This window comes from Protopterus annectens, chromosome 17.part0 (genome assembly GCF_019279795.1).
Source record: "Protopterus annectens isolate FY-2018-M chromosome 17.part0, PAN1.0, whole genome shotgun sequence".
NCBI lineage: Eukaryota > Metazoa > Chordata > Ceratodontiformes > Protopteridae > Protopterus > Protopterus annectens.
The window spans coordinates 550,262,032-550,276,502 of NC_056751.1; the positions used below are offsets into that span (position 1 = coordinate 550,262,032).

Genomic DNA, 14,471 nt, shown 5'->3' on the forward strand with positions numbered 1-14,471 from the left:
TCCAACACTTGTCTCAAAGAGTTGAATCTGAACAACCGGTTAGATGCCATGACATCTAGTCAGCAACACCACCAAGTTATAACACAATTGCAACAACCGAGAACCTAGGCAAGCAGGTAAGCCTTTTAATCAAGGGGAAACCCTTAATGTTCAACAACAAAATCAGCCTAATGAACCGAATAGATCACAGACTTTTGCTAACATTGTTGTGAGTAACCGGGAAGGTACTGTGGACATAAGTCATATGTTCGATTCACAGCAGGATTGACAACAGCAACACCCCTCGAGGCTTATGGGGTCACCTATATTAAAAAAACTGGCTTGCTTCTCCAGTCGGACTTTTAACTTCCAGTACTGTGGGAAGGGACTGGTAACCTGGCCAGGGGCAATACACTTCTCGCAGATCTATTACATCAGTTTGATCAAAATATGCACAAATACAAAAGTTCGCCTGGAGGTGGAATACTTCCAGGAATGCATTAGTCTGGAAATAGTACCCAAAGGGTTGAGGATGTGGCAATACCCCACCGGATTGATTCCGGACTCAGAATTTCACGTAGAACTAATGAAACTTTTTAATCAACAGGGGTTACAACTGCTGCAAGTGATCGTAAAACATTTTAATTTGATGTTAGAGGAACTTATGGCTGTAATTGCAAGATTGGACAATCAGGTTAAGGCCCACTTGCATTTTAAAATATACAAGTACGATTATAATCGTATCTTTCAAAGTATAGATCAACATTTGGCTAAAATTAAACAAACAAAACTTAAAAAAACTGGACAGGGACAGTCTTCATTATCAAACTGGTGTAGCATATCCACGCCCACCACCTTCTCAAATATGGCTTCACAAACAGCAAATCAACCACCATGAATCTGGTTCAGTTAATGATGACGTCAATATGCCTACATTCTCTTCTTTTTCCCTATAAGAAACCATAAATTAATCAAGCAATGCATCGGAGAACCACGAAGGGGAAAATTTAAGGAGAAGTGACCGTATCAGGGACCGCAATGGGAACTATAACAATAAACAAGTAAATAACCAGCAGCAAATGACGGCGCAGTCCTCGAGGCAGGATTTTACCAGGGACAAGCCTCGCAATTACTACAAGCGGAGGAAGAACAACAGATAACAGTCACCCATTTGTCTGAAAAGGATCCCCTCATCATTAAAAATAAAGAAAAGGACTTTTCTATTTACAATTACCCTTCTATTGAAGTTTGTGGACTTGGTTAACATTCGAGCTAAAGGTTTGTCATTCATTCCTACAAGTAAAATGAATATAGCACAATTAATTTGTGACCTTAAAATGTTTGTCAGAAAGTTAAACTTGCATCAGTTTATTAGGTGCACAAAGTATTAATTTTAATCAATTTAAAGTGCCTAGTTGTTTTAACCCACCACTACACAACTTGCTATTAATTTTTGAAAAAATGTGTGAGTTGGATTTTAGGAAACTGAGTAAATCAGAGGTGAGACACACATTTAATTTAAATAAGGAGGAAAGGATATGCTCTGCAAAAGTCCTTGTAATGAAACCAGATAAAGGGGGCGGACTAGTATTTATGGATATAGATCACTATGATAGGAAAATTCAAGCTATATTGAATTCAAATGCATACTTGGAAGTTTCCTTAAATTAATTAAATATTGCTAACCAGAGTATCAGAATTTACCTGAATGATTTATTTATAGAAGGCAGGATAGACATGCATACATACAACTATTAACAAATATTGTCAAAGACCCCATGTATGTTTAGAGTTCTAAACTCGATGAAGATATAAAAGATCCCCCCATTTAGACCAATAGTGGATGGGTGGGTTTCACCCACATATGCTTGCACGAAAGTCGTGGATTCCATTATGAAAAAGTATGTCATAACACAAGAAGTTATTTCCGAAGACTCTTGGTCCGTTTTGGAGAAACTCAACAACTTAGAATATAGAACTGAATATAATTTTCTCACGATAGCTGTTAGGGACCTTTATACTAGCATTCCTCATGAACAAGGTATAGAATGGGCTAGTATGAGAATGCGACAGAAGGGTGCCCCCCCCAAGGAAGAAATTTCCTTAGTAGAAGAGTTGTTGGATATTATATTAACTCACAATTTTATATTTTTCAACAAGTATTATGTCCAAACTAAAGGAGTAGCAATGGGCTCTCTGTGTGGTTCCAGTTATGCGAACTTAGTAATGTCATTTTGGGAACACACACATATTTTAGGTAACCAGGAGCTTGAGAACACCATTAAATTTTACACAAGATACTTGTACGATACCTTTATGTTAATAGAAGGAACTAAAGATACAGCAAACACCCTAGTACAACGGTTAAACACTGCATCTGAATTTTTGCACTTCACATGTTTTCAATAACCAGTCCATATCTTACTTGGATGTGGAACTAAATAAAAACAGGGAACATAACTTAGAATATGTGGATTTTCTAAAAATCCTGGCTTCTAACACCTTTTTGCACTATACTAGTGCACATCCCTTTCATCAGAAGTACTCGGTAGTAAAGGGTCAATTAGTGCGAGCTGCAAGAATGACGACCACTGAACATGACTTCTTTGATGAATGCCTTAATTTAAAAAAGATGTTTTTACTAAGGGCATACTCCTCAAAATTGATAGATGAACTAACAGAGGAATTTAAACTGAAAAGAAGTAATGGACTGTACAAGTCCATATTAAGACAGGAAAGGGAAACGGGGGATTTTGGCAACAACAATGGGATGAACATGGTTTCAACAACATCCGAAGAACATCATAAGAGGGTGAACTTTAATTTGGCACGTACCTTGACTTTTTCCTTGGACATTAAGAATATTAAAGGCGTTATTATTAAAAACTGGAACGTATTTAAGGAAGACATGATTTTGGCATCTAAATTGGGTGACACCCCAAATTTTGTTTTGAGAAAGGGCTTAAATTTTAAGTACTTCTTAGAGAAAGAGAAAAAAGCCCTTTATGACAAACATAGGTATGACCCAGTGTGGCAATTGTCCATATTGTCATATAATGGAGCAAGGAACTAGTATAGTTATTAATGGTCTTAAGATAACTAGTAAAAGTAAATTTAACTGCAACTCTAAGGCAGTAGTGTATGTGGCAAAATGTCAAGTCTGCCCATCATTTTATATTGGGAAGACAGAACGTAGATTAAGGGATGGAGTGTATAAACACTTGTATAGCATAAACACAAGGAAGAAAATGCTTCAACAAGGCATATATCTCGATTCCCTAATCACAAATTCAAATTTAAAGGTGATAGACCAGGTTAGGAATGACCCTAGGGGTGGCCCTTTTTCTCTGTTACTAGAAAATTTGGAACTTATTTATCAAACAAGACAACGCCTATACATACCCTGGGCTTAATGACAAATGTTCCATCATGTGCCCATTAAAATTAAAAAGTTTAGATAGATGTGCTTGGCACATATGTATATATGTATTTCTGTATTCTCCATATATTTTAGGTATTTTTTTGAAATATATGAATAAGTGGTGGGGAGAGTGGGCACACATTGCTATAAGAATATGGTTTAAATATTTGATTTTTTTCATGTATGTGTGTGTGTGTGTGTGTGTGTGTGTATATATATATATATATATATATATATAAAAAAAAATATATATATATATATATATATATATATAAATATATATATATAAATATATTTTTGCTGAAGGTATCTTGGTGTGATAACTTGGTTGGTTGAAAGATTTTTTTTTAACGATACATGGTTAATAGATTGTAATGAAATTATTCTTGCTGCTTTAAATATGTAATACATAGATTATGTGACCTTTTTTAGAGGCTTATTTAAACTGAAGCTTTTTAAATTAATTTTATCTGAAAAAGTCCAAAGATTCAGTTGGATGAAAAGCGCTTAATAAAAAAGTGTGTTCGAGAGATTTAGCCATTTGATGGATTTGTTCATTGATAAGGAATGCTAATGTAACCTCCCCATCCCTCCTTTCTTGCTCCATTAGTCACCCAACCTGCTAATTAAACCCAAGTTAGCTGGAAGTAGTCAGGACTATCCCTCTACCTCCCTGGTGCAGCTAATTTTCCCTTATTGTCAGACATGCCTCCCTTTAACTTTTACAGAAGGGGACCTCCAGACACAGATGGACCTGTACTTGGCTGCAGGTCAGGTCAGCCTTGAAGGAATCCCTCAGACAAAGTGATCTATTGTTCAGGGAGGGCCTGGGATTGGGCTAAGGGAGGAGCCCCAGACTTTCAGCAGGCAGTCAATGGCTTGGTGACTTATGCTTTACCTTTTGGAAGGTACATCTGCCTTGAAACACTGGCCTAAGGCCAGGACTGCTAAACTTCCACCTCATTACCAGTGATGTCCTACTTAATGACAACAGGCCGGGTTGATGGCTTGGTGGAACAAGTTTTGTTCCTTTAACATGTCAACTTTTAAATGGGCTTCATTACAGCCTTTAGGAATGTCAGCTTTATGCTCCACAGGGCCTACACCCTCAAGCCACTAGGGGACATCCAGCAGCAAAGGCATGTCATCCACATTCCTGTCCAATTTCACCTTAAAACTCTACTTTTTATAGGAGACCTCAGAAGTCAAAGATGTTCAGTGCTAACTTTACCCCCCCCCCTCACCCCCTAAAAGGCCCATATCTATACAGGAAGAATGCAGAGTCCCTGTAATCGCAACTACACAGGTAAAAGCTGCACTCTCTAAAGCCAAAAAAACACAGCATCCATGGGACCGGACAACATCCCAGGCTGCGTTTTACACAAACTTCATGAACGAACTGGCTCTCCACCTAAGCACTATGTTCAATAACTTCGCATCAGGCTTTGTGCCCACTGAATGGCGCACAGCAGCAGTTATCCCACTCCACAAAGGGGGAGCCCACCACTGATCCTGGGAACTATCACCCTATTAGCCTGATGAGCCTGGACTGCAAGGCCATGGAACGTATCATCATGGAACTCAAAGACATTGGTAACCTCCAAACTCTGGATCCCACCCAGTTCGGGTTTGTGAAAGGCACATCATGCCTCCTGAACCTGATCAACTTCTTTGAGGCAGTCACCAAAGCCATAGATGAGGGTAAGGTGGTTCACACAGCCTATCTTGACCTCGCCAAGGCTTTCGACACCATCCCTCATTCTGGAATTATAGCTAAACTCACTAAACTAGGTATAAATCTCTACGTCACAAGATGTGTTTGCCAAATGGCTCACTGACAGAATCCACACTGTAAAAGTTGCAGACTCCACATCTGACCTCAAACCAGTGACAAGTGGAGTACCACAGGGTTCAGTCCTGGGACCTCTCCTGTTTGGTATCTACTTCTCTGAAGTACAGGCTAACAAAGAAGGCCTCTGGCTAATGAAGTTTGCAGATGACTGCAAACTAGGAGCCATAGTAGAGTCCCCAAATGATGTGGACATCCTACAGAAGGACCTCGCTGAGACAGATGCCTGGTGTCAGAGCCATGGCCTCAAGCTCAATGCCAAAAAGTACAGTGTCATCCCCTTTGGTAAAAACTCTACCCATGAACTACCACATAGGCAGCAATCTACTTAACACCGAATGTGTGATGAGACCTTGGGACCCAGGTGGACAGTAGTCTCTCCTTTGATAGTCACATCGCCACAGCAGTCAGGGAGTCCTTCTACATGGCACACCTCATCATAAAAGGGTTCTCATCCAGGAAAAGAGGTCATTGTTCCCCTCTACTTGACAAACATTAGACCCATTATAGAGTACGATGCCCCTTTTAGAATGTACCTCAAGACATCTGCAGCAGCTGGAAAGGCCACAGAAGTACATCACAAAGAGGATTACTGGCCTCAAACAAATGCCCTACACTGACCATCTCAGAAAACTCCAGCTTTACTCTGTAGCATATTGCCTGCTCCGAGGTGATCTCTGGCTAACATATAAAGCTATGTCAAACCCAGAGCTGTTGGACATGCTACACCTAAAGAAATCCAAATCCCTCCGAGCTACACACTATAGGGACCTAAACCTTGGCACCACAATAAACAGGACATGCTGGAGGGATAGATTCCTGTACCAGAACTTCCCATACTCTGGAACAGGCTACCCATCTATGTCAAGCAAAGTTCTTCATTTGCACTCTTCAAGAAAAATCTTGATGAGTGGATGGGAAATAGGAAATACACCCCGGGGATCACTTCTGTGTTGCTGCTCGACAGCGGCACAGGAAAATAACTTTCCTGGGTGGAGTAAGCCAGGGAATCTTGTTGGCTAGGCTTACATAGGTCCTTGGGCTGATAGCCTAGTACCTACCTATGAACCCAAGGTTGCCGCGGTGGTCTGGGAGAAAGCCTCAAGCCTTTAGCTGTTCAAGTAGTTCCAAAGAGAACACTGCCTACTATTTTGCATAATTTTTTTCATTTTTGCCTCCACGCCTGCTGATAATCAAGCCCCCTTCTTGACCAGGCATCATACTTTGAGGAACACTGTCATCCAAGCAGCCATGACGGTGATTTACACTATCATCTACATCTTACCAACAAGAACATTTTTTTCCTAACCCCACCTACTGGTGGTGACATGAGCACCTACGTTAATGCAAGGGCTGCTTATGCCCCCCCCCATCTGCATGGACATGCTCCCCCACATATGCTGAAATAGGGGTTACCATTAGCAGACATGCCCATGCCTTTCTGGCTCAGCTCCTCATATCATGACAGGCTTTTGTCCTCCAACTGAGGTTAATTAGAGAAGCAGTATAAACTATGAGGAAAAATATTCTCCACCCCTGGAACGACATTCCCACCCTCCCTGCCTGTGCTGTGAAATACCTAGAGCTAACCAGTCAAACTCAGCATGCCTGGCTGTAATCTAGGATTTATTCCTCTATGCCACTGGTGCAGGCTGAATGCTGCCTACTTAATGTTTTCTGGGCGAATCCTTGTGTTAGTTTTTCTAAGAATTCTTCCGACACAAGAGCAAATACCTTTCTTAGGCCCTGACATACCTTAACACATGTCCAAAGTCAAACTAGCTAGGCAAAATTATACTCTAACTGGAGATAAAACAGAAAAAGGTACAGAATGTCAGGAGGTTCCCCAGAAGAGTACTCATCTGTCCTGCATTCACCAAACCATGCCAGATTATGGGTGCTAATACTTTGAAGCGTGTGCCACGAACTGCAGCATGAAACATATAGCAATCTAAGGCGGCACAAGTGGACTCGGGCTTTATTCTCATCATAATCCGACATTCCAGATGGGAGGGCACTCACCATGTCTTGAAGTTTAATGGTGCTCATCTACAGAAGTTAGGCTGGATATCAAGGTCTTCTGCAACTGAAACCCCAGTAACTCAGGAATACTGCAACAGTTGTCAAAATAAAAAAAATATGCATGCTCTCCACAGCTAAAATGGATGTTGTTCTACTGTAGTATCCCAAAAAGTAAGTGCTTGTGTGAACAGTAAAAAAATCAAAACAATAACGTTAAATATAACCCTGGAAGTGAAAACTTAACTACTTTACAGCTGTTTCTTCATTAGTCTTTTCAAAGATCTTTGTTCAAATATCACACAGAAAGAAAGCTAGGCAAATGACAAAGGGAAATGAAATATTACTTACGTGCTACATGGGGCTGTCATAGCCTGACATGTTTCTGCAGTACAGAATTCTGATACTGTGCTATACTGCAAGTTTATATGGTTGAAGAATGTTGTTGCTAAGGAAAAGTAGAAAAATACCTTTTTAGAATTTATTTGTTAACATATTACACAACACAATACAGAGAGACACACTGCAGGGAAATGACAATTGTTGCATCAGTCCACATCTGCCCATCTACCAGCCAGCAGCAAAATCCAAGTAAACCATTAAAGAATGAATGATCTGAAAACTCTTTGTTAATGTGAACTGGTGGCAATACCTGTTCATTAGCAAGGTTGATTACTTGGATAAATTATTCAAATTCTGTAACGCTAACAAATATTTAGCAAATTCCACTATCAAATGTCTATAACCTAATGCACAGCCACTGTATTATGGTACAGTACACATAAGTGGATAATAAAACAACTTACTGAAAATCAGAGTGGTAAGAGTTTAGTAATGCTCAGTCTTATCCATCTGTGATCTTAGGGCTATAGAGATAAAACAAGAACTTGCACATAACTCCCCACATCTGTAGATCTTTGGAAGGGACTTCCAAGTAGTTCTACCAAATGTATTCCTTCTTGCACTGATCAGTGCCCAGTGAAAAAACTGGTTTATATTATATTCTCAAAAGCCGACAATATCGAAGCTGATATTGACACGAGAATGGCGAAAGTGCACAACATCGAACGTGTAAACGGAAATCTCCATAAGGGGAGATTTCCATTTACTGCAAGGTAGTGCAGTCCTGGAGTTGGTATATTTAAGTAGCGGGGGGTGCAGGAGTGTTGTCCCCCTGCTTAAACCCATTAGGGTACTTTTTTCTTTTTGTTTTTATAAGTTTGATGTTTTGAACACATAGACCATATGTTGTCCGATGTTTTCAACAGTCGATCTTATAATATAGACCCAAAAAATCCAGTATCCACATTCACAAAAGATATCCCATGCTCTGTTCAGTACCACTGTCCCTTGAATCGGGATTGGGACTGCAACAGTGAATATACTCAAACATCTAAAATTACGATACGCTCATAACATGAGCGCACTATGCCCTTTGTAAGATTCACTGCTGAAGTCATTTCTGTGAAGACCCTCACAGCACAATGACTAGTGGATGGCTAGCCATGATTAGTCTATCAAGAGACCTCAGAGACAGGAAGCCCCTCTGTTGCCTTAGAGTTCTGAAGCAGCAATGTAGGAAGGACCCTTTCCTGTGTCAAGAGGCACATGGGCTGAAGCAATATGCTTTTCCTTGCCAGCCTTACAAGAGAGAACCAGTGGTGTCTAGGTCAAAATGCGGCTATTAGAAGCACTTCTGGCCTCTCCTCCTTTATCTTCGCGAGCACCCAGGGGATCATGGGTAACAGAAGAAAGGCACAGAAAACAGACCTGCCCATGGAATCGAGAAAGTACAGTTGTGTACACTTACCATAAATGTAGATGTTAGAGTGCATTCACTGTTGCAGTCATGACATTTGGGTAATCTGCTGGCAGGTTGCCCTCAGTCAGCCTGAATTCCAAAGGCTTGGGTCCTGTGTCGGTTGCTGCCTTCTCTTCCATGACGTCAGGTCGTCAGGGGTATAAAACATGCAGTCGACGCCATTTTCTTTAGTTTTTTTTGCCCCCGATGTCAGGTGCCCACAAAAAGGTAGCAATATTCAAATATTTACATATATATACATGCATCAATATAAACTTTATCTTCATCTACAAGCAAATACACCATATAGGCTGTAGAAGATAGAGAAGGAAAGATAAACTGTAGAATGAAAGGGGGATGGTGGGAGGGTAACCTGGACTGCAACGGTGAATACACTCGAACATCTACATTTATGGTAAGTGTACACAACTGTACTATGTTCTTCGTGTTTCACTGTTGCAGTCATTACATTTGGGTAGAATCCCAAAGCTATGGTTGGGATACTGGAGCTAAACAGCATTAGGTGAGTCTATAAGGCCTTGTAGCACTGCAGTGGCAAAGCCTTCCCTGGACTTAGAGTAGAGATGCAAATGGTAATGCTTTCTAAAGGTGTGAACAGAACTCCAAGTAGCAGCCTCTAGAATGCCCTTGATTGGCACTCCTCTGAAAAAGGCTGCTGAAGTAGCTGCAGCCCTGGGGGAGTGAGACCTAATGCCCTTGGGCACAGGTTTGCCATGGTGTAAGTAGCAGAAACGGATGCAATGGCTTATCCACTTTGAAACTGTCTGCTTTGAAATAGCTTTTCCTTCTGATCCTGCAGCATATGACACTAGTAATTGCTCAGTTTTTCTTAGAGCTTTAGTCCTGCTCAAGTAGAATCTTAGCTGTGTATGTCCAAGGAATGCAGAATTCTCTCCCCTTTGTTCTGCGGATTTGGATAAAAAGTTGCAGATGAATTGTTTAGTTAAGAGCCACACTGGAAACAACTGTAGGCATAAAAGTAGGATTTGTCCTCAGAGACACCCTGTCTGGGTAAAATATGATAAAAGGATCTACAGCCATGAGGGCCTGAAGCTCTGAAACTCCTCTTGCTGTAATTGCTAGCAGCAGAGCTGTCTTCCATGATAAGAACTTCATATCAGCGGTAGCAGCTGGTTTAAATGGGGGCAGGGTGAGCTTTTCCAACACATAATTGAGGTCCCATGCAGGTAATGGTGATCTTCTAGGAGGCCTTAAATTTTTGGCTCCTCTAAGATACTGCTTTAGTAAAGGATGAGAAAAAGATTGGTGGCTCTGTATTGTAATGAGCCAAAATGGCAGAGGCATGGATTTTGATTGAGGAGAAAGATAGGCCTTTGTCAAGCATCTCTGTTAAGTATTGTAATATCTGAGGAATATGCGGCTCTGCTGTATCAGTTCCTTGTGCTTGATTCCAAGCACAGTATCTCTTCCATTTGTCAGCATAAGATTTTCTAGTACTAGACCTTCTGGCTTTCAAAATGACATCCATCACAGCTTTACTGAGAGGTGTCGTCTGTATGATTACAGGATTAGCCATGCTGCCAGGTTCAGAGTCTGTAGTTGATTGTGCAGGATCCGATTGGTTTGCTGGGACAGTAGTTGTGGTTTTTGAGGCAAGGTCCAAGCTGGGTATTGAGACAAGTTCCTTAGGATTGGGTACCAGTATTGGCGAGGCCAGTCCAGGGCAATGAATATCATCTTTGGCTTCTCTTGTCTGACTTTTAGGAGGACCCTGGGTAGAAGAGGCAGAGGAGGAAAGGCGTAAACTGATGGGTTTTTCCAACTGAAGGATAGGGCGTCCACTTTCCATGCTTGTCTGAGATAAGTCCTTGTGCAGAATCTTTTCAGTTGATAATTTTGAGGAGAGGCAAATAGATCTATGTCTGTACTCCCCCATTTCTCTATCATGCTGAAGACTTGTGGATTTAGTTTCCACTCATGAGGATCCATAAGGTTTCTGTTAAAATCGTCTACCAGAGTGTTTTGTTTTCCTGGCAGGAATTGAGCTTGAAGATTTATTTGGTAGGTCAAAGCTGTGTCCTACAGTGCCATGGCTAATCTGCAAAGGGGGTATATGAATGTGTGCCCCCTTGCTTGTTCATATACCACATGACTGTAGTGTTGTCCGTCCATCAGAACTACTGTAGTTTTCCTGGATGAAGTAAGTCCTTGAAGGCTGTTAGGGCATTTTAAACAGCTAGCATCTCTTTCTGGTTGATATGTAGATGCATTTGATTTGGTGCCCATATGCCCTGAATGCATCTTCCTGCGATGTTTAGTACCCACTTGTCCTGGGTTATTAACTGCCAATTTTGAACAAAAGGTGCTACTTTTCCCCCTATGGGTGCTGCCAAAAGATAAATGCTTGGTGTAGGCAGAGAGAAGTCACTGGGATTGCTTTCTGTAGGTTTGCGCTTTATCACCTCCAGATTTGGAGGTGGATGCGCCCCATTGCTTTGACCTGTATGAGTCTTGAGCTTGGTACCTGGAACCCTTAGGTCGTCTGGATTTTCCCCTTTGAGCTCTGTCTGACACAGGAAAGGACCAATTTTTTGTAGGCCAGTGTCTACTGAATCTAGATGGCTGCACTTGTAAGAAATCTTTAACAGTTTGCATAGACTTAGCTTTGTCTTCCATTTGCTTTAAAACCACTTCTGCCTTAATACCAAACAGAGAATCATGCTGTAAAGGTGCATCTAGTAATTTAGCTTTAACATGCTCAGGCAAATTTTGTTCCTTTAACCAGGCATGCCTCCTAATCACAGATCCAGTAACTGCAGCCCTGCAGGAGGCCTCTAAAGAATCAAAACCACATTGCAAAGCATGCTTTCCAACTTGTTCAGCTGCATGCAATAATTCCTGCAATTCCTTATTTTCTGCACATTCTGAAATCAACATCATTTTCTGTTTCAACAATCCCATAACATGTTGTTGGTACTTAAGCATATGAAAGTGACAGTTTAAGGCCCTGATTGCCAAGGTTGCAGATGTATAAACCTATTTTCCCCATCTGTCCAGTGCCCTTGAATCCCTGTCGGAGGGGGTAGGGTTTTTTGCTGTTGAGGCCTTAACTCCCTTTGGATCCTGTGAAATAGTTTCAGGATCAGCAGCAGGGTTTCTAAATAATAAATTATGAGAGCCAGCGACCCTGTAATACCTGTCAGGCTTACTGGGAGCCGGAGGTAAGGGGTCAGGGCTGGACTCCGAAAACACATCATCCACAATGTCTAAAACGGTATGGATGGCTGAAGGCTTGTGCTGAGGGAGAAGGAAAACCTTGAGCCTCTTTTTTTGATTCTGAGAAGTCTCGACTCTCCCAGTGAAAATGCTCCCTCAAAGTATGCAAGGTTTCTCCAAATGAATAATCCTCAGGAGGAGATGCAGATGGAATAGACTCCTCAGCATCAGAATCCTCACAGGGAGGTAAAGATGATTCTTGATCAGAAGAGGAATCAGAAGAAATAGAAACCTGATCTGAAGATTCATAGTCAGTGTCTTGCCTAGGCCTCTTATCTGGAAGGGGATGGGTACACCTGATCAAGGTAATTAGGTCTTCAGCCATTTTGATCATCTGTTTTTTAGGCAGAGAGGCCTGTGCATGTGGCTCAGGCATCTTTTTTTTTAGTTTTAGATGTCTTTGCCTTTGGTTTTGCAGCTTTCGTCAGTTTGATATAAAAATGTTGAGGTCTAAATACACCCTCAGAAGCCGGTGCCTGCTCAGCGGCTCCGGACCCATCCGCAGGAGATACATCCGTCGGTCCAATACCTTGAGTATCTTGCAGCATGCCGGACTCCACATGGGTGTCGGTAGAGGCCTGCGACTCGAAGGTAGCGGGCATCAGGGGCTGCGAAAGCACCTCATTGAGTACCGGCGAACCAGCGACTGGCTTAGGAGAAGCTTCGTCGTCGGTTTTGGATCTCGACTGCCTTTCTCTGTCCTTTTCTTTGCGTTTTTTATGTACTCAGGTAGTCTGATTACTATCAGATGACATTTCTGGGTAGTTAAATCTGTTTCCAAAATACTTGGATGCAAAAATATACAGACGCTTAATAGTATGTTGATTAAATATAGCACAAAACTGACAGCCAGGCACATTGTGATCAGGGCCTATTCAAGGAATACAGTATAAATGGAAATCCTTATGAGGTATTTTCTTCCCACAAGTAATACAATTATTAACTTTTTCTGACATCGGTAAAAAGTAAGAAAAAAGTTTTCCCAACAGGGTACTTAGCTTTAGTGAAGACTTCGGTTCTGAACTCGAATATTTCAGTAGTCGGCCGACCGGCACTTGCAAAATGCTTCTGCTTCGGGCACCGCACGGCAAGAAAGACTAAAGAAAATGGCGTCGGCTGCATGTTTTATACCCCTGACGACCTGACGTCATGGAAGAGAAGATGGCAACCGACACAGGACCCAAGACTTTAGAATTCAGGCCAACTGAGAGCAGATTACCCAAATGTAATTACTGCAACAGTGAAACACGAAGAACATGGGATCCACATTCTAGGCTCCTGAAACTAATGCCCTGCAACAAAACTTCCCATGTTGCCTCACCTTTGGGGAAGTCAAAAGGTCTACTACTGCAACAACACAGCTGTGGTCAGACCCAGAACAGATCTTTGCTCATTATCCATTTGTGAGGGGCTGTGTCTACTCGGCCTGTCTGCAAACGTTTTCCTGAAGTACGACGTAAGATACCATTCCATAAAATATGTAGGAACAGATGTTCTCCTGCTTAAGTACCACACCAAAGTGTTCTCTGTGAGGATGTGCAGGTGCTTTTTATACAGATTTATTTAAATGCTCTGACTGAGAGCATTATAGCCATCATCTTTTTCTTCATATTGTCCTCCCAAGTGGCCTGAACCTTCAGGCCTCTCGTATGTCCTCCTGACTGTGGTTAGAGTATGGATTCCTTGGGGCAGCGAGAAAAATGCTCCTGGCTTTTTAAACATGACGTCTTTTTTTTATATTGGCAAGAGGTGAACTGTGACCTCCATGGACTGTGAAAATTGACACCTTGCATTTCTGAGGTACCAGTATATAGTTTCCTCATGTGCAGCTTTGCTACACTTACCAGCAGATGTAATCCAGGATCCTAAGGCACTCTTGATGTGACTTAACATTGCTCTAGTACTACCTAAGACAGGAAGTCCCTCTGTTGCTCTCTATACAGCAAGGTCCCTAGAAATAGTACTTTCCTTGCAGATGGAACTTGAGGTTGGGTGAAACCCAGCTGCCTGAAACATGCAGGTTAAGTTGCAAGGTCTTCCGACTTCTCTATTATGGAGTCTGTCTGAATCACTTGTACAGATGATTGCTGTTTATATCCTTGGTCCCACAAAGCACAACTACTGCAACCAAGCATTTTTTTTCA

The 14,471-nt window shown here is 41.6% G+C and overlaps 1 protein-coding gene across 5 annotated transcripts in view; it reads right to left on the reverse strand.

Moving 5' to 3' along the window:
* Positions 1 to 14,471, reverse strand: part of MOB2 (MOB kinase activator 2) — an 884,625-nt gene that overhangs the window by 107,337 nt on the left and 762,817 nt on the right. For all 5 annotated transcript variants that reach the window (XM_044059677.1, XM_044059676.1, XM_044059674.1 and 2 more), the window contains exon 3: positions 7,620 to 7,716. In XM_044059677.1, coding sequence (XP_043915612.1) covers positions 7,620 to 7,716 — 97 coding nt within the window. The remainder of the gene's footprint in view (positions 1 to 7,619; positions 7,717 to 14,471) is intronic.